We start from the raw sequence: 18,512 nt of genomic DNA, 5'->3' as shown, positions 1-18,512 counted from the left end.
CTGAAATTAGGCCACTTCATCCATTTGCATAGGAAAATCACAGAGTGGGCAAAAAAAAAAAAAAAAAAAAAAAGCGAAAATAGCACAATGTCAACGAATGTAATCGAAACCAGAACCACAGCTTTTTCCCTCTCGTTTAGGAGCTGAAAACAGTCAGACTTTCCTTTAGTCTGCTGCATGAGATATCACAAACTTAAAACATAACTTTTGTCTGACAACAAAGCAAAAGGGGGGCAGCTCAGGTAAAAGCCTGAGTCACGCTGAGTCGACCCCCGCGCATCGCTACCCAGAACCCTCACCAGCTGGTTTCAATTAAACTGACCAACCAAGGAGGGGAGAGCAGGGCCGCGCTCACCAAAATGGTTAGCTATTTCAAGCCAGGAGTTCTTGCTGCTCTGTTTCTGACAGCAGATCAGTTGTTCGAAATTTGTGTAAACACTGTTTTGTTTGCTATCGAGGGCCAGCATTTGCTAGCTGCCATGCAGAGCCACACAGTATGCCGTGCAAGACGGAAACGTTTGAAGGCGAAGCGTGCACCCAGCATACTCTGTGAGATTTCACCATCAAAGATGCTTTAAGATTATTGCTTTGGAAATACAGCGCACCAGCGCCAGCACGGAGACAACTCGGATCCAAGAATCTCCTTCAATGAGATAATAATCCTACAAAGTGAAGCTCATACTCTCCAGTTATTGTCCTGGTGACCACGAGCAATTTTCCCGGGTCGTTGCACTCGACTACGTGCTCAAACAACCACAGCGTTTGAGCAAAACAACCCAGTGGAGGAGGATGTATATGGGGAATTTAAGCAGCTTGAGTTTTCTGATTGTTTGTAAGGTGGTTCAGAAGCAATCAATCTGCCCAGAAACACCCGATAAGAGGCACCTGTCAGTTAAGTAGAACCTTAAACATAAATATCTTTTTAATCTCTCTCTAGGCTTATTTTAACTTGTTCATCAAATAACGATAACATTTCTGTTTTTTAGGTGAACCAACCCTTTAAACACTCAGCCATAGGCTGTTCTTTCGGTTCCTCAGCTGAAGCTATTAAAAAAAAATACATTGTACACATTTCTATCAAATTAAGGCTGATATATTGATTTATGATGTGGTTTTAAACAATGTCTGGCTGCACAGCGTGAGTCTGTAATGACCTCAGTAGCACTCCATAATATTCACAGTACACAATTCTAAGAGGAGAAAAAGAAAGGATTAGAAAACAAAAAGAAACAAAACATTAAAATCAGCTATAATATGGGGGGAAAACCCATTAGATCACATTAGATTGGTCAGCGGATTTTCAAAGTCCAAGAAACGTCCAAAAAGCTGTCAAATGAAGAGCACGAACAGAATTACGACTAACACTCCATTGCATGATTCTAAAAATCTAACAACTTGCACAGAAATTGAGTGCCGGAAAAGTCATGCAGGGACATTTTGAGAGCTGAAATATTTCAATTCTAAAATTGAAAACAGCTGCAAATCAACCGCAGCTTGGCTTATTTTTTGAGTTAAGACCTGCACAGCAGACTGAGCAAGACAAAGCTTGCAAAGATTTTGCAAGCTTGAAAAGTAATATTATCACAACAACACAGCTACAAAACATAAAAAAATAAGTTCTGCTTAGACTCTAAATCACGGTATGGTTAACCTCTTAATAAAGTTAAAAGTGTGGCGCACGCAGAGCATGAGCTACAGTGACTCTCTTGATGGAAAACTCGTAAAATAAGATGGGAGATAACAATAACACAAGCTCTTGCTCTCTGGTGCCAGTCTATCTTTTGCTTGTCTCCTTCTCCTGACACTAAAGTCCTACTCCACTCCTCCCTCCCTTTCTCCCAGCTCCAACCTTAACTCCCCTTACCCCTCCTCCTTTCACCTCCCTCCATCTCTAGATCCTAAATTATCTGCCCAGGCTGTGGGAGATACCCCTTCCTGCCTGCGGGTCACTCATCTTACCGCAAGCAGGGGAGATGAGGGCTATGCATTTCTGCTGTGCACGTGAGAACTCTGCATGCACAGCAGAAGTCTTCTCTGTGTCCTTTTTGTTTGATGTCCCTGAAGATGTGAGGATCTGTGAGTGAGCCAAAAGCACCAAATGTCACTCAAGGGGTGCCACTGATGGACGTGAGGGAGAGGGAAGTGAGATGAGCAAAAAGAGCAGCAAGTAGCTCTTTTTTGTTTTTTCTGGGACACAAAGCAGACGAACAGGTCAACCAGGCACCACAGTCAAGTCTGAGCTCTGAAAACAATGGAAATTTGCTGTGTGTATTTCTGCATGTGGAGTGTTTGTTGATGCTAGAGAGCTCGGTAAGTCACGTGGAAGAACAAATCATTCTGTAGCTGGGATCCATTATTACCACTGAGAATATGTGCCAAAATCAACCCACCACTCTGCCTCTCTCTCTCTCTCTCTCTCTCAAACTCCATTCGTTTTACAAGTGAAAGTAGTGGAACATTTTTTTTTCAGCTGGAGAGACTTGGGTATATTTTATGGTCCCTTCACAGTCAGAGCAGAGCAGAGAGGAGTGATGAAGAAATCACAGGGATGTAGTCATACTCTCAAAGATTTATATCCTTATGTAGCACTTGCTCAGGCAAAATGTACAAACCAAATCATAGCTCTACCTGATCATTCCCACTTCAGCTACTCCCAATCTAACTTTTTTGCGGTTGAGTGACTGGAAAGGTTGGAAACTTTAGATCACAGCTTCACATCGACCTTTCTGATTGCACTTGAAGAAATCCCACCTGCTACAGTACCAAACAATAAAGGTCTCCCTTTTGATCACGCCAGATCCTGCAGACCAAAGGAGAAAGGCATTCCCAGCGGAGATTAATACTATTTCAGTCGCACATTTGGTCCGAGCATGTGTGCTTAAGACAGAGGAATGACCCCCTCCCAAATGAGGCATGACAATCAAAGTCACACAACAAGAGAAATGAATCTCTGAAGTGAAAATAAACGCAATGATGCAAAACTCTGCAGAGCATGCACAGCTCTGGCCGCATTCATTTATTATTCTAACCGAAGGTCCTGCATTGACTTTTCATGAGGCAGAGCAGGGGGAAAAACTTATTTTGTTTTGTTTTTTTAAGTTGCGGACAGTCAACTGCAGAGTTAAAGATTTTTCTTTTAATACACACGTACATTCCTTTCACGAACATAATTTAGCGGTTAGCCATTTTTACTTTTAAATAGAATATGTAAATAATTTTTGTTTTAACCTGTTTAGAGTAGAACAGGGCAGGGTTACCACACCAGCACAATTCAGTTTCCCGCAGAAGACAATACAATGAGTGTTAGAAAGTTCAGACAATGCCAGTGAAATCTTAACAGTGATGTCGTTTACTTGGATGTCAGTTTATTTTACTGGATTCGACATGTGTCCAAAGCACCATTGCAAATTCCCAAATACCAAAAGACTGAGTTGAACTGCAGGTCAGATACATAATATGACTCTGTTCCTGACTTCTTGATTGAACTTTATTTTAATTATCTGTTTTTGCACAATATTTAACATTTAAGAACTTTTATGAGCTAGGAAAAGCACTTTATATTCCAAGGAAAACCTTAAAATATTAGAGACAATCAAACATTCCCCTATGTGAAAGCACTTGGCATGGTAGGGACGAAAAACTCCCTTTTAACAGGAAGAGATCACAACCCTGTTCAGGGAGTGGCAGCCATCTCCTCTTAATGGTTGGAAGGTGAGGGGAAGGACAAAGTGAAAAAAATACAAGCGTAGAGAGACAAGGACAAAACACAACTATTAATTTTTTAAAAAAAGGTAATGACATGCAGTAGTGCAGCGGTCCCCAACCTTTTTTGCGCCACGGACCGGTTTATGCCCGACAATATTTTTACGGACTGGCCTTTAAGGTGTCGCGGAAAAATACAACAAAATAAAACTAGTGAAACTGAAAAAAAGAAGAGTTATTCATAACACACGTGAAGAGACCCAGGAAAACCGAGTTAGCGATAAAAACGATAACAAAATAACGCTGAAAACCGATAAAAACCCTGAAAACCACACATTTCACACCTGAGCCTCAACTCTCGCGGCCGGTACCAAACAACTCACAGACCGGTACCGGTCCGAGGCCCGGGGGTTGGGGACCGCTGCAGTAGTGGCATACATACACAACGTGAGTGAAAAGACAAAGTGGAGAATAAATGCTCAGTGCATCATGGGACGTCCCCCAGGAGCCTGAACCCACAGCCGCCTTTCTAATGGATGGTTCAGAGTTACCTGATCCAGCTCTAACTCTAACTATTCAACTATAACATAAAGGAAAGTTTCAAGCCTAACTGCTACACAACACATGGAGATTCATTTATGATTATACCATGATTAAAGAATCTGACTCCTTATTCATTTTAACAGGTGAAAAACTGAAAGTGAGTTGTGGGATTTACCAGTTTCTGTGCCAAAAAAAGGGTTACTTTAGCCGTTTCATTACTAATGCGATGGTTGGCTTAACTTTATAGAACATGGCACAGCAGAACAATATGATCCAGGTCTTGACCTTTCAGGCCCGAGTTTCATAAGTGTGTGTTATGAGAAAAAAGTCATATGTTGAGGAGGCCTGCTGTAGCAACTACTCTAGCGTACAAGAGCTCTTCAGAAAAAAATGTATAGCACAGTATTTTTGATCTTCATCACTAATACAAGCATCTGTAAGAACGTAAAACAAGCAAAATTTCAGCAAAGCACAAAATAAAAGGCAAACGCAAACAGACAGTTCAATACAATAAAAGGCCGACATAAGTTTGACTTTGAATCCGCAGAAAAGAGCTCTCAATGATCTTATTTGACAGTAACATAATCATACTAATTAAAATTAAACAATTATTTTGACTGTTGCTACCATTTCATATTTCTGCTCATGAGTCTGTGTGAGATTGTGTGTGTGTGTGTGTGTGTGTGTGTGTGTGTGTGTGTGTGTGTGTGTGTGTGTTTCTGGCAGCATTTGCTTGCAGGCGTCTACGCATGAGTGAATGTTTATTCAGCTTTTATAGCGATTGCGTCTCGTTAAAACGAATAGACGCTCTGAGACAACCGGCACTCCCCAACACCAGTTCACTCACAGGTTCACCCAAAACCCGAAGAGACCACCTACCAGGAGAGCTGAGCAGATGCGTCACCTCTTCGGTCACCATTTTAAATCGCTTGTCCAGCCAGATTACGGGGTGAATTACAACCCGGGTAATGGCTAGAATAGTGTATTACCACCCTCTCTCAAGCACATGTGCACAAGCAAAATATCGCAATTAAAGCATGAATTACAATACACAAGGATGCAGTTTGTTCTGCATCATTTTTCATCCAGTTCTTGTAAAATGTGCCTTCTGAGAAACATGAAATTTTCATACTAAACTTGCATATGACTCAAATCTAATGAAAGCATTTTTTCCTATTTTTTTGATGCAGGAAATTTAAATGCACAGCTGGAGTTATCGGTAATAATATTCCCTCTTTTCTGTGGAAACTGTAGTCATCAATATTTCATCCTTTATTACACTCACAAAACGACACGAATGCACAAAGAAGAACCAGCATGCATATCACATCATCATGTACGTGACCTTGTTCTCCTGCCTCGCTGACCTGGATGGCTTTACAGGTTTTGTATTTCAGGGAGGCTTTTTTTGTCTTCTCTACAACCCCAACGATGCCTCTGATCACATTTCCCTCAGAATTCACATTAGAGGAGCTTCAGCATCATGAAATATGGAGAAAGCGAAAGGACTTTGACATTTTGCTACCATTGAGATTTATGAATCTGACAGTGAGACTACAAGCAGTTTCTCAGAGACACAAAACAGGCACGCAGATACAAATGAGATGTAAAGACATGAAGATATACAGCTTTAACGAGGAGGGGATGATGAATCTACAGTAATGGAGTTCAAACTATCCATAACAATAGACCAACACTAATTTGAGCCTAGTATCTGACTGCATTCCCCGACTATGATGTCCAAAACCTGCTAGCAGACTGATCCCTCTTTCTTGAACCTGCTTGGAACATGATCCTGGACCACAACTGTGCCTCTCACTTCCCATGTCCTTGCAAGGGTCCCTGTGTCTGGCACTTCGAACACCCTCCTAATAACGCTTCCCGTCACCCCACCTCTTCCTTTATTCCCACAACTCCCAATAATACCGTCTGACATGTCCACAACCCTCCCAAAACACTCTTTTCTTTCCTCAGTTTCATGAGCCCAAACAGATTGACTGTGCGTCGCTCAGTGGTGCAGACAGGGGAGGAAAGCTGGCTGACAGGGGCATCCATACACATGCCTAAATCTGCCAAAGAAAGACGCTGGCACAGACAAAAAAATAATAAAAGCCTCTCAAATCGCGGCCGGGGCAGCGCAACACTTTATCCGCGAAAGTAAAACAAAGGAAGGCCTGTTCAACACTGCGACTGTGTTTACTTTTAAGGGGGGAACAATGCCTTTAGGAGGAGGGGGCAAGGCCTGACGTGGCACTTGAGGGTCTGTCCAAAAAACAGCACTTCATTTTGATTCACAGTGAGTTAAGAAAACAGTTGTAGCACTACATTGTATAGGGGCTGATGCATCTGAATGTGAGGAGGAGGCTGATGAAGGGAGAGTGTGCAGAGAGGATAAGAAACAGAGACCAGTAAGACCTCTGGTTTCTACAACAGCATTCACTCCTTTATGCAAAGGAATGCTCCAACCAAATATGCAACTTGAAAAAGAAGAAAAAATAGATTTTGAAAGGTGGCAATGAAAAGTCTGCAAAAACTGCCAACACAAATGGAAGCTGTGTGACATGTCTAGGATGCTTAAGTTCATTTAAAGGGTACAAAGACATATTTTACCCAGAAAGTACAATACAGACAGTGGAGATAGACAGAGTTGCTTTTGCAACTACAGTTTCATTTCTCCTCTAAGAACCAGCAAACTGTTCAGTCACTTAGCGTTTACTGATCAAAGGCTATGACTCTGAGTAATGCCGAAATATGATTTTAATATACAAGACACGGTTTCTGGGTCATTTTGATGGATGCTTTTGCCATTCTAAAGAACAATAATAAACAATAGTCTGCTGCAGCCCCACTGTCACATGGCAGGTGACATTTGCATGTAATGGCCATTTTACTTTTGGCGGTTAACATATAAACCCTAATTGCAGGTGTTTCGTCTAGCTTATAAACACCTCCTGTCATGTTGCCGATGGCCCAAAGTGGAACCAACATATTTCTTCGCCTGTAAACACGTACATTCCAGGATGTGATGAATCAAAACTTTGACTCAAATGAAAAACATCCTTCTAAACACTCAATGAATTCATCAACAATAGATAAAGCTGCCGCCAAGACATGTTTTCCCCAGCATATTTACCCAAAGTAGGAAACAGGAGAAAGAAACTCAGATCTCTGGGTAATGAAGTCATAGGAAAAACATTTCCAAATGCAAAATGACAACAGCAAAAATACGATTAACAAACTTTAAGTAGAATCGCTGTTTGGTTAAATGAAGACCTCACTGGATATTACATATGACCCAGATGTTTGCCAGAAGGCACCAACCAACAATTACTGACAAACATCCCGAGCTGTTTGAGATTGCAGCCACTGATAAAGCATGTCCAACTAGATTCTCTGTGTTTAAGTGTTTCCAAAACATCACACGTGGTGCACAGTGCAGGAGAAAATGCCAGCTTTCTCTCATGCATCCAATCAATGGGGAAAATGGGAAATGGAGAATGTGAAAGGGTCATAACCTCTTGGATGGAAATACTCCCCAAGTTGCTACCGGGTATCTGGTGTATAAACACTGCACTGGAAAAACATTAGTCTAAGTCAGAAGGTTTACATTGTTGTACCACACTGTGCATTGAGGTCCCATTGACAGAGGAGACCCAAACAGTCTGAACAGAACCTGTTCATCTGTGCTGTTAAAAAAATGTGGTCATAAAACCGACTGCTTATTGCCTTGCAGCACAAAAACCAGCCCGTGTATCCAAATGTGGACGGTCATTTGAATTCCACTACGTTATTAGATCTCACGCTTCTCAAACGGGAGAGATTGACTACTCGGCCAGGTGGTATGGTAAAGTCATCTCTCCAAGGGGTGAGAAAGTTCAAACTTAGCATGAAACCAATCTAGAGTTTAACGTTTGGGAATGAAGCAGTGAAGCACTATATTCTCTCATTAGCCCGACAGCAGAGTCTGCAGGAAAGTAGTTTGCCATCTTTGCTGCAGGCAAAGTGAGAGAACATTTGATATTCCCATTTGGCCTGGGCAAACTTTTAAGTTAACTCTGCTAACACGATTTTGCCAAGTAATCCTTGATTTCAATAATATGTGAGTTTGTCTCCAAATAACAGATTGCTGTATTGGATTTCAGTTTCAATATGCGTCTTGGTTGAAAAGGCATCAAGCTTGAACTGCTAATCCTAAACTCCTAAATCATTTTGCATCAGGCATCCTCAGAAATGCACTAACACGAAACACATTTTTTCTTTAAATATATGAGGTATGTGTGTCATCGAGTCTGTAACAACATGGTATTTTAAGCCCTGGCTAAAATTTCAAAAACATATATAGAATCACATTTGCTTTTAATTTGACTAGCGGCTAGGTATTAGTCAACCAAACTGGCCTTAGGGTTTCCACATGACACTTGAGAGAATTAACTCCATCTCCTTCAGAGAAAACCTAAAAACAGTGCATCGCATAATGCGAAGAAACTCAATGGACAGCTTAAATTTCATTCTCTCTGTCCTGATCCTTTTACAAAGTCTTAAGAGGTCAACTAATTTTAATGGTCACTTATTGCCTATGGAGCAGTTCCTGGTGGTATAAAGGCACCCAAAGACCACCCCAGTGCCAAAACAGCCTTAGGCCCTAAGGCTCAAAGTAATACCAGCGCTGATGATGCATACCTGTACTGGAACACCGTATGAATGGCTCTCCTTTTCATTTCTGCTTCACACACAAAAGAAACCATTGTGGGTCTTGAAATTGAGCAGCCTTGAATGAATTATGTCAACTGTAGGGAAATTAAAAAGTGGTCTTTCTTTGATTTGTGCAGTTCATAACCTGCTGATAAGAATATTTCAGTTCAGGAAAGCGCTAGAGGAGCTTCCGCAGAAGACATGCAATGCTCATTTCCTTTCCGAGACTCAAATATTAGAGGAGCCACACTCAAGATGAATTGTTATGCTAGAATGCTTTGGAAACGAGAACAATAAAATTATCACGCCAAAGAACAAGGTTTTCTTAGTCGTGTCCAACAAAATTATGATTTAATATAATGCAAAGTGTGTGTGTAAAAAAAAAAGAAAATGAATGCACACCCAAATGCAATTGGTGGCTCTGTTTTATGTGTGACTTGGACAGTCACCCACCCTCCAACTTTGCTTATTACATTTATTTAATCCAAATGTCTCTAACAAGTGCCAGTGGGTGAGTTCATGCCCTTTTCCTGCCAAACAGATCAAGTAGACCAATAGTGCAAAATATAAGGTGGCTTTCCAGTACCTGCAGAGAATAGAAAAGTCAGCAGTGTCCTTACCTCAGCACGCTGTGTTCTCGGCTGGCTGGCGTCTGCCTCAATGGCGTACACATCCACCAGGTAGAGGTCAGACCCCTGTTCTCGATCCAGCTCTGCAGCTGTCTGTATCACTCCTGTGTGTCGGCCGATGGTGAAAAGGCGACCCACAGCTTTTCCGCCGCTGCGCACCGCCACAATGAAATACTCCACTTTGGTTGCAGAGCCTCTAGGACTCGAGGCATCCAGGGAGATGACGTTGGTGCCCGGTGGCTGGCCCTCTTTGAGGATGGTGATGTATTTGGGCTGGGAGAAAACAGGTCCATCCACTCCTTGAAGGATGATGGTCAGCTCAGTTCTGGAGGTCTTGCGGTCAGTGCCGTGGTCCGTGGCTGACACTGTGAGGGTGTACATGAGTCGGGATGGAACCAGCTGGGACGCCAGGCGAATATCCCCACTGTACCTGTCCATGATGAAAGTGTCCGAGTCACCTTCCACAAGCTCATACTCCACCTCCCCATTCGCACCATCGTCCGGGTCAAAGGCCACCACTGTGGTCAAGATGGAGCCGATGACTATGTTAGGCTCAGCCACAAGTGCATTCTGGGACACAAAAGTGGGAACATTATCATTAATGTCCGTGACCCATATTGTTACATTTTTCAGGGCATAGCGACGAAATTCAACTGGAACTGCTTGGTCAGTGGCTTTGATTGTCAACTCAAAGAGATTTGAGAACTCTCTGTCAATTTCCTTGCTGGTGTATATAAGCCCAGTGCTTGGGTCAATGCTGAAGTGGTTTCCCCGTGGAATCTGCTGAATAATCGAGTACTGCAGCTGGCCGTTTATGTCTGCATCTGTGTCCTGAGCTGTAATGGTCATAACTGAGGCAGAGATAGGAAGATTTTCAGGGATGGATTTGAAAATGTCTCCAGCGGTAAATATGGGAGGGTTGTCATTAAAGTCCCTGACACGAATAACCACAGGAATGGATGAGGAGCGGGGAGTTCTGCCATTGTCCTTTGCAGTGATGTTGAGTTTGTAAAATGACTGCGTTTCAAAATCCAGCTTTTTAACCAAAAAAATGCTGCCAGTGTTAGGGCTGATGCTGAAAGTGCCATGGTTGTTTGTGGCTGTGATGCTGTACGTTATGTCTGCATTCTGACCCGAATCTGCATCGGTGCCGGTCACAGAGGCCACCAGTTCCCCTAGCCTCATGTTCTCCAGGACGTCAACCGACAGTGAGGATTTAGGGAAGATGGGAGAGTTATCATTTTCATCCAAGATGCTAATGCTAAGCATACAAGAGGAGGATAAGGGCACAGCCCCAGCATCAACAGCTATGATTTTTAGTGAATATGAAGATGTGGATTCATAGTCAAGTTTTCCAACCAAAGTCACCTGTCCAGAGCTACTATCGATTGTGAACTGGCCTTCCTCGTTGCCTTCAGCGATGTGATAGCGGACCAGTCCATTTTTGTTCTCATCCACATCTGAGGCAGAGACCCGTAGCAGCTGTGTCATGTTTTGAGCTGATTCAGAGATGGAGGCCTGGAATATGTCTTTGGTGAACTTGGGCGGGTTGTCGTTGATGTCTTGTATGTAAACTTGCACTTTGGCCTGGTCTCTAAGGGGTTTGGGGAGACCCTGGTCTGACGAGACAACCACAAAACTGAACACAGCGGCGCCTCTTTGTCTCATGAGTGACTCCCGGTCCAACTGCAAAGTGCTCGTCAACTCCCCTGTGATGGCATTCAGCTCAAAGTTGGGCTGTGGAGTCTCAAATGTGTATCTGACCTCACTGTTTGGGCCAAAGTCCTTATCCTCAGCAAAAACCTGCCCAACAAGCGACCCTCTCTTCTGTTCTTCCTCAAAATGAAACACATAATTGGTGCTGTTAAAGAGAGGACGATTATCATTTACGTCATCTAGAATCACTGTTACATTTACAGTGGCACTCAGCGGCTCCACAGCCCTGTCTTTGGCTGTAACCACCAAGTTATATCTGTCCTGGATTTCTCTGTCCAGCTCCGCTTTGATGTACAACTGCCCGTCTGGAAAAATGCCAAACACATCACCTGTGTTCCCACCAGCGATGTCATACATAATCTCGCCATTGAGACCGGAGTCTTTGTCAGTGGCCTCCACTTTAAAAAAACGGCTGTTGACAGGCTCAGATTCCAGGATGATGACCTCGTATGAGAGCTGGTCAAATACAGGTGAGTTGTCGTTGACGTCGTATACGCTGACGATGAGGATGAGGCTGGAGGTGTGCTGAGGGACTCCCGTGTCTGATGCAATGACTTCAATCTCATAGGAACTTGTCGTGATCTCCAGCGGCCCGGTCAGCGTGATGAGGCCATGCTTCTCATGAATATGAAACAGTCCTTTGGGGTTTTGTTTGAGGCTGTAGACCACCATGCCATTTGCACCTTCATCAGGATCTGAAGCTTTGGCCTGGAATATTACATGACCTGTGCTCCAGTTTTCCACTGCGCTCACATGCTCCACAGCGTGAATAAAATGAGGAGCATTATCATTTAAGTCCTTTACAGTTATGTTAACAAAGGCCTCTCCTGTGATCTCCCCAGCTCTGGCTACAACTTTGAGTTGATAAAAGCCCTGCTCCTCTCTGTCTATCTGGCTTGATGCTGTGATCTGACCTGCACTGTTGACAGCAAAAAGCCCTCTCTGGTCTCCTGAGGTGATCAGATATGAAATGTTTGTATTTAAATCAACTGTGGTTGCTGACACTGTCCCTATAACTGTCCCAACACCTACATTTTCAAACATGACAAAGCTGTACACTTTCTGGCTGAACACTGGTGGATTATCCTGTGTGTCTATTACAGTTACAGTCACAATGGCCGGTGTGTGTGAGCGCAGGCCACTACCATCTGCTGCTGTCACCTGCAACTGGTAAGCAGTTTTCTCCTCTCTATCCAGGGGCACCAGTGTGGTAATTTTGCCTGTATTGCTATTAATGCGGAATTTGGAAGAGTCTCCAGCTGTAATTATATATTTGACTGTGCCGTTCCTACCCAAATCGGGGTCTGTGGCTGAAACCGTGGTTACATAAGAACCAGAGGGCTCGTTCTCTTTCACATTTGCAAAATACTGTACAGGATAGAAAACTGGCCTATTGTCATTGATATCCCAAAGGGTGATATTGACTTTTCCTACAGAGTGCAAAGGGGGGCTGCCTGCATCTGCTGCCTGGATGTGGAGTAAGTAGGAGGCCTGATCCTCCCTGTCAAGCTCCACGCCTGTGCTTAATCGCCCTGACACGACATCCAGGCGAAACAGCTCCTGGACGCTGGCTGGCGTCTCTGCATCAAATGAAAACCGGATAGTTCCATTGGCCCCAAGGTCGTCATCTGAGGCAGACAGCACCACCAGTTCTGTGCCGGCCGGAGCGTGCTCCACCAGTGAAACATGATAGGTGCTCTGTGTAAATGTAGGCACTTGGTCATTCACATCTGTGATGTTGACTATCAGTTTAGTGTAAGACATTTTGGGCTGCAGCCCCTGGTCTTTGGCACTAATATTGAGCACAATTTCAGATGCTATTTCTCTATCCAGCAAAGCAGCACTGGTTACCAGACCACTGTTTTCACTGATGGAGAACCAGCCCAAAGCATTTCCAGACACAAGGGAGTAGCGCAGGTTGGCATTCTGCCCAGAGTCACCATCTGTTGCAGAAACCCCTTTAATGTAGCTGCCTTTTGGTATATCTTCACTGATATCTACTCTGTACACCGTCTCCTGAAATATGGGTGGGTGATCATTGATATCATTCACAAAAATAACCAGACTAGCAAAAGAAGACCTAGCCATCGGTTTACCGTTGTCTGACACAGACACAGTCAAGTTGTATGAGGAAATTCTCTCTCTGTCTAACACACTGGCCACTTTGATCAGACTTAAATTGGGCACAGGAGATTTGTGCACTTCAAAGTGCCTCTGCTCGTTGCCTCCTAAGATTGAAACAGATATGTTACCATTAGCTGTAGAGGAGTCTGCATCTGAAACGGTAAGCAAAGCCACAACTGTGCCAATCTGTGCGTTTTCATCTACAGAGGCAAATTTAGAAGTAGTGGGAAAATAACGGAATTTCACGACAGGGTCATTATCATTCACATCTAAAAGTTTGATAGTGGCTTCTGTTCTGCCTGACAGAGAGGGCACCCCATTATCTACAGCATGAATAGTCAGAGAATATTCTTTTTTACTCTCATAATCCAAACCTTCTTTTATTATAATAGTACCTGCTTTGGGGTCAATTTGGAAAGGTGTCCCATCATCTAAAAAGTACCTGATCTCGGCATTTGCTCCCTCATCCTGATCTGATGCTGTAATCTGCAGGATGCTTGAACCTACAGCTGCATCCTCAAAAACACTGGTTTGATACTGGTCCTGCTCAAAAATCGGGGGGTTGTCATTTATGTCTTGAATAGTGACGTTTACTTGCATGTAGCCAAACTTTTTCGGCTCTCCTTTGTCCTCGACTTCAATCAGGAGCTGGTAGAAGGGAGTAACTTCCCTGTCCAAGCCTCCGGTTGAAACAAGGTGCAAGAATGCCCCCTCTCCACTAGGATTGACTGTAATATCCAAGCGGAATTTCCTCTGCTCGTCGCCTTTCACTATTCTGTACGTGGTGTGATCGACTCCGTTACTTCCTATGTCGGAATCTGTAGCAGTGTCCAGGATCACTTGCCTGCCGCTGCTGGCGTCCTCCTTAAAAGACACGACAATTGACGCGTCTGGAAACACCGGGGAGTTATCGTTAATATCCAAAACTACTATCCTGACCTCAGTAGGGTAGGTGGGATGGCTGGACAGCACCACAACGTTGATGACATCACTTTGCAAAACCTCTCTGTCAATCACAGATGAAGTGGAAATGACTCCCGTGGTGGCGTTAATTGCAAAAAGTTTGTGATTTTCGCTGAAGCGGTACGTGAAGCTGGGCTTGGTCCCTATCGTGCCCACATAGGTGCCAATGGGCTGTTCCTCTAGGACTTGAAACTCTTGACGGACTTGGCTGGATGCTGAGTACCGCGACAGAGTCCATAACATCAGTAGAATCAAATGAAGCCGGCCTGAGCCCATACCTGTGAGCGCCATGGTCAGTTAGCCAGTCCACCTTTCTCAGACAGAGTTCATGCCTATGATGCATCAACTTTACTGAGTTTGGACGAGTCACTAAATCATTGTATTCCAGAAAATGTGCAGACAAAACTCAACGAGAAACTCTTTCCACGCTTAGTCAGTGTACCAAAGTGCTCCAGAAGTGTTATTTTATCCTGCGCACCGCGCCGTTTAATTGCAAAAAGATCCTCTAAACGGAGAGAATGATTCCTGCAGCTCAGGAAAGTCTCATTTCAACTCTTTAAATAGCATTTTCAAGAAGAAATCAGACAATCCGATGAAAGACAAAAGAAAATAAAAGTTCCCGACTCCTTGGAGATGCGTAAAAAAAAGTTTATCCAAAGTTGGAGCGCAAGTCAGCGGTGTTAAGTGTATGCAGGCGAGCGAGCCTACGCACCGTCCCGTAGAATAACGGTGCAGACGCTTCAGTCATATTGTGCTGGAGTCCCAGTAAGTTAGAACAAAGCCGGAGTTCGCCAAACTCCCTCCCATCCCCAGTCCCATTGGATAGCGGTGCTCCTGCCTGCCCGCCCACAGCCTTTCCTCCTCTATTGTGGAGTACAGCTCGCTATCCCCGCTTGTGGAAGAGGACGTCAGTCAAACACGACAGGTAAGGATGCCCCAAGAGATCTTAATTGTCAAATAATATGAGACATATTATCTTTTCTGCAGAAAAAAGGAGACAGTGATCACCACAGAAACTATTTATATAGAATATAAATGTATACAGTAAAGGCATAGTTTAACAAATTCTTTGCATAAAACGAGGTGAAATTCTTCAAAATAATCATTTTAAAACCATTCAGGGCGCTGTAAAGTCCTCTTTGACATGCCAGACCACATTTTCAGAATGTATAAACGATTTCAAATATAAAGATGGTGAACAAAACACAATAAAGTCTGCACGAACTTAAAGAAATGTCGAAATTTCACAAGCTGCTTTGGAAGTAGCTGCTTGAATTAAAATGACAATTCAGATGAATCATTATTAAATAACATATTGCGTTTGAACTGCAGAAGAACTATTAACATACAAAAAAGAATTCTTATTTATATTATATATATTAAGGCCACGTTCTTTCGAAAGATGTTATAATTAAGAGTTTATTAGAGCTTTATTAGTAAGTTTTTTTCTTCACTGAATCATACGATCAAGTAAGATATTTGCATATAATGTAAGGTACAGCGAGCGTCCAAGTCATAGGTGAGTCGCTCCATCTAGTGGCCAGATTATGGTACTTCCGAACAAACTGTAACACTATAGTGAATACGGGACAAAGCCACTCCTGAAAAATATATAAAATAAGTACACAAATTGATTTTAATATTTCAGAAAGAGGGTTGCAACACTTGAATTAATTCACTGTGGAAACCAATACATCAAAAATGCTCCAAAAATAAGAATATTAAAGCAAAATTTTCCATCTTCAATGACTCTGTTTAGAGAAATATAATTCAGATATTATAGACTGGTAATAATTATAGAATGGTTAAACAGCATTTGGATAAATTAAGGGTTATAAATAAGTAAATTAATGACAACATGAACAGCATATTATTTTACATTCATGAACCAGAACATTAATACTTATTTTGTAATTACTGGCAGATACATGACTGGAAATGTGGTCATTCAGGAGGCAGGCTGTTGCTGTTTGTATAAAAACTGCACAAATAGAGTTTTTGCTGTGTAAGTTTATGTTACATTACATTCAGTCACGCCATAATTGCTCCATCAGTCTGGTGGGTGTCAAACATACGGCCCACGGGTCAGAACCAGCTCGCCAAAGGCGCCAGTGAGCCATCCTGTCTGGCTCAGTGGTTTGCTTTTCAAAGTGTGAAAACTGCAGAGAAGGAGAGCACAATTTTTGAAGTTTTTAAGAATGAATTGTGTCATGAGAGTGGTTTTCCAAACCATTAATGTCAGCGCACAAAAGTAACATGGTTACACCAAGGAGACAAACCCTTGTGTTTTCCTGGTTAGAGGGAGCAGAGTTGACAGACTGAATGGAGAAACAGTGAGGCAAAATATTGAAATTGCATTTCTTATTTTTATTTCTTATTTTTATGGTCTATTTCCCTTCAGACCAAACTCGCATGTATGTCTCCCTGTACTGGGACTGGCTGTAGCTCAGGAGTCCAGAGCAGATCATCTATTAATTGGAAGGCTGGTGGTTTGATTCCTGGCTGCTCCAGTCTGCATTGTAAAGCATCCCTGGGGAAGATCCTGAACCCCTAGTTGTTCTCCGATGTTAGAAAGCACTTAGTGTTTGTATGACTGGATGAATGAGACATGTAATTTAAAGCCTTTTGAGTGCTCAGTTAAAGTAGAAAAGCACTATATAAAAATCAGTCAATTTATGTGGCCCGTATGCATAGTTTAAGAGAAGAAGATTGCCACCAATGTATATACACTGAGCAATCTCAACATTAAAAGCAACCATTACTGTGAACAGGTACACTAGTTGCTACCAAAATGGCTCACAAGCATGGAAACAGCACCTGTGTAAGTGGGGACTTTGCCGTGGGTTGTGGGGTGGGGCCTACGGATGGGAATCGGGAACTGATTAAGTTCTCTTGGAATAGTTAGTCTGCTTGCCTTTGCTCTGCAATCAGCTTGTCCAGTCCCTGTGCCAGAGGAGGAAATAGTGTAACAGTCTACAGCGGGGACATAGACGCTAGTGTTACTTTATTTTTATTGCACAAAAAGATGAGAGCCCGATTGTGAAGTGCAAACTGCATCCTGGATAGAAACAATTGCATTATGCTGCTAACGCAACTTCAATTCTTTGTAAGCATCTGCACCGACAGCTAGCCAAGAACCCAGAGTGATGTTGAAGCCGAGTGAATCCTTTAACATTAGTAGTAACAGTTAGCAGTTTAACAATTACTGTTATAGAAAAAGGGAGCACACACGTGTACAAAGACTATTGCTTAAGACAATCAAAAAAAGTCTAACCTCCACTAATACTAATTGCAGTTATTTAGGGAACAATTAAGAAAAAAAAATATTCTGATGGAATAAAGCATGATTGATCTGTCTAAATAGTTTGTGTGTGTTTACCTGTCATCATAAGGAATTTCCCATATTCTTCCACAAAAAGATACTCTGCTCTATATTTAGTTTGTTGGGATTTGGTCGCTCCAGCTTTGGTGGGATTGCGCTGATAAACTGTAATTAAATGATTTCCTATACTTCAGTTAGCGGTTCTAATATTGTGGCTAACTTGCATACATCACATGTGCTGTGCTGTATATAAAAGTTTTATGGTCACTTCGGATATCTATCGGTGTTCACACTGTACATTCAGTAACTGCATGACATAGATGGTAGAAAATCTCAGTTGAAATTGAAAAAAAAATCCAGCTTATTCCAGATACTTTAAAAAAAATACAAAATAATTTTTGTAACCAATCCTACAAACAAACACTGTGTTTGCAGGGATTGATGTTGTTCTATTTCCTAAATGTTTATAGCTTCTGGGAAGAGTTCAGGGTCCATGAGTTCACTGAGAATTGGAACTGCAGCAGCTGTTCAAATTTCCATGCAGATGATCTGAGAAATGAAGTTTGTTGCTGAACTCTTGCACCACACTTCATATGTCCTCTGAAATAACGTTACAGAGCATAATTACAACCCTCCTGGTTTTGAGAGACATAAATGTTTATTCAGGTTTGGTATTTGACAATTTGTGGCTTCCGTAATCAGGCCGTTGACTGCCTGGACGCTAAGTAGGACATGAGTCAACATATGTAATTGAATTACAGAGTGGGCTGGACTGGCGGTTGCTGCTCAGACTGTATAGCCTGACAGAAATTTAATGTTTC

At 42.6% G+C, this 18,512-nt stretch overlaps 1 protein-coding gene across 1 annotated transcript in view; it reads right to left on the bottom strand.

Moving 5' to 3' along the window:
• The window catches only part of fat4 (FAT atypical cadherin 4), a 100,944-nt gene extending 85,873 nt beyond the window's left edge, over window positions 1-15,071 (bottom strand). Inside the window, exon 1 of the mRNA XM_085374726.1 lies at window positions 9,558-15,071. Coding sequence (XP_085230852.1) covers window positions 9,558-14,660 — 5,103 coding nt within the window. The 5' untranslated portion in view covers window positions 14,661-15,071. The remainder of the gene's footprint in view (window positions 1-9,557) is intronic.
• Between the last annotated feature and the right edge of the window lie 3,441 nt (window positions 15,072-18,512).

This window comes from Diplotaxodon limnothrissa, linkage group LG2, assembly GCF_057381915.1.
Source record: "Diplotaxodon limnothrissa isolate DT_005_m linkage group LG2, D_limnothrissa_male_GT1.1, whole genome shotgun sequence".
Lineage (NCBI taxonomy): Eukaryota > Metazoa > Chordata > Actinopteri > Cichliformes > Cichlidae > Diplotaxodon > Diplotaxodon limnothrissa.
This window is presented reverse-complemented; position numbering and strand designations above follow the sequence as displayed.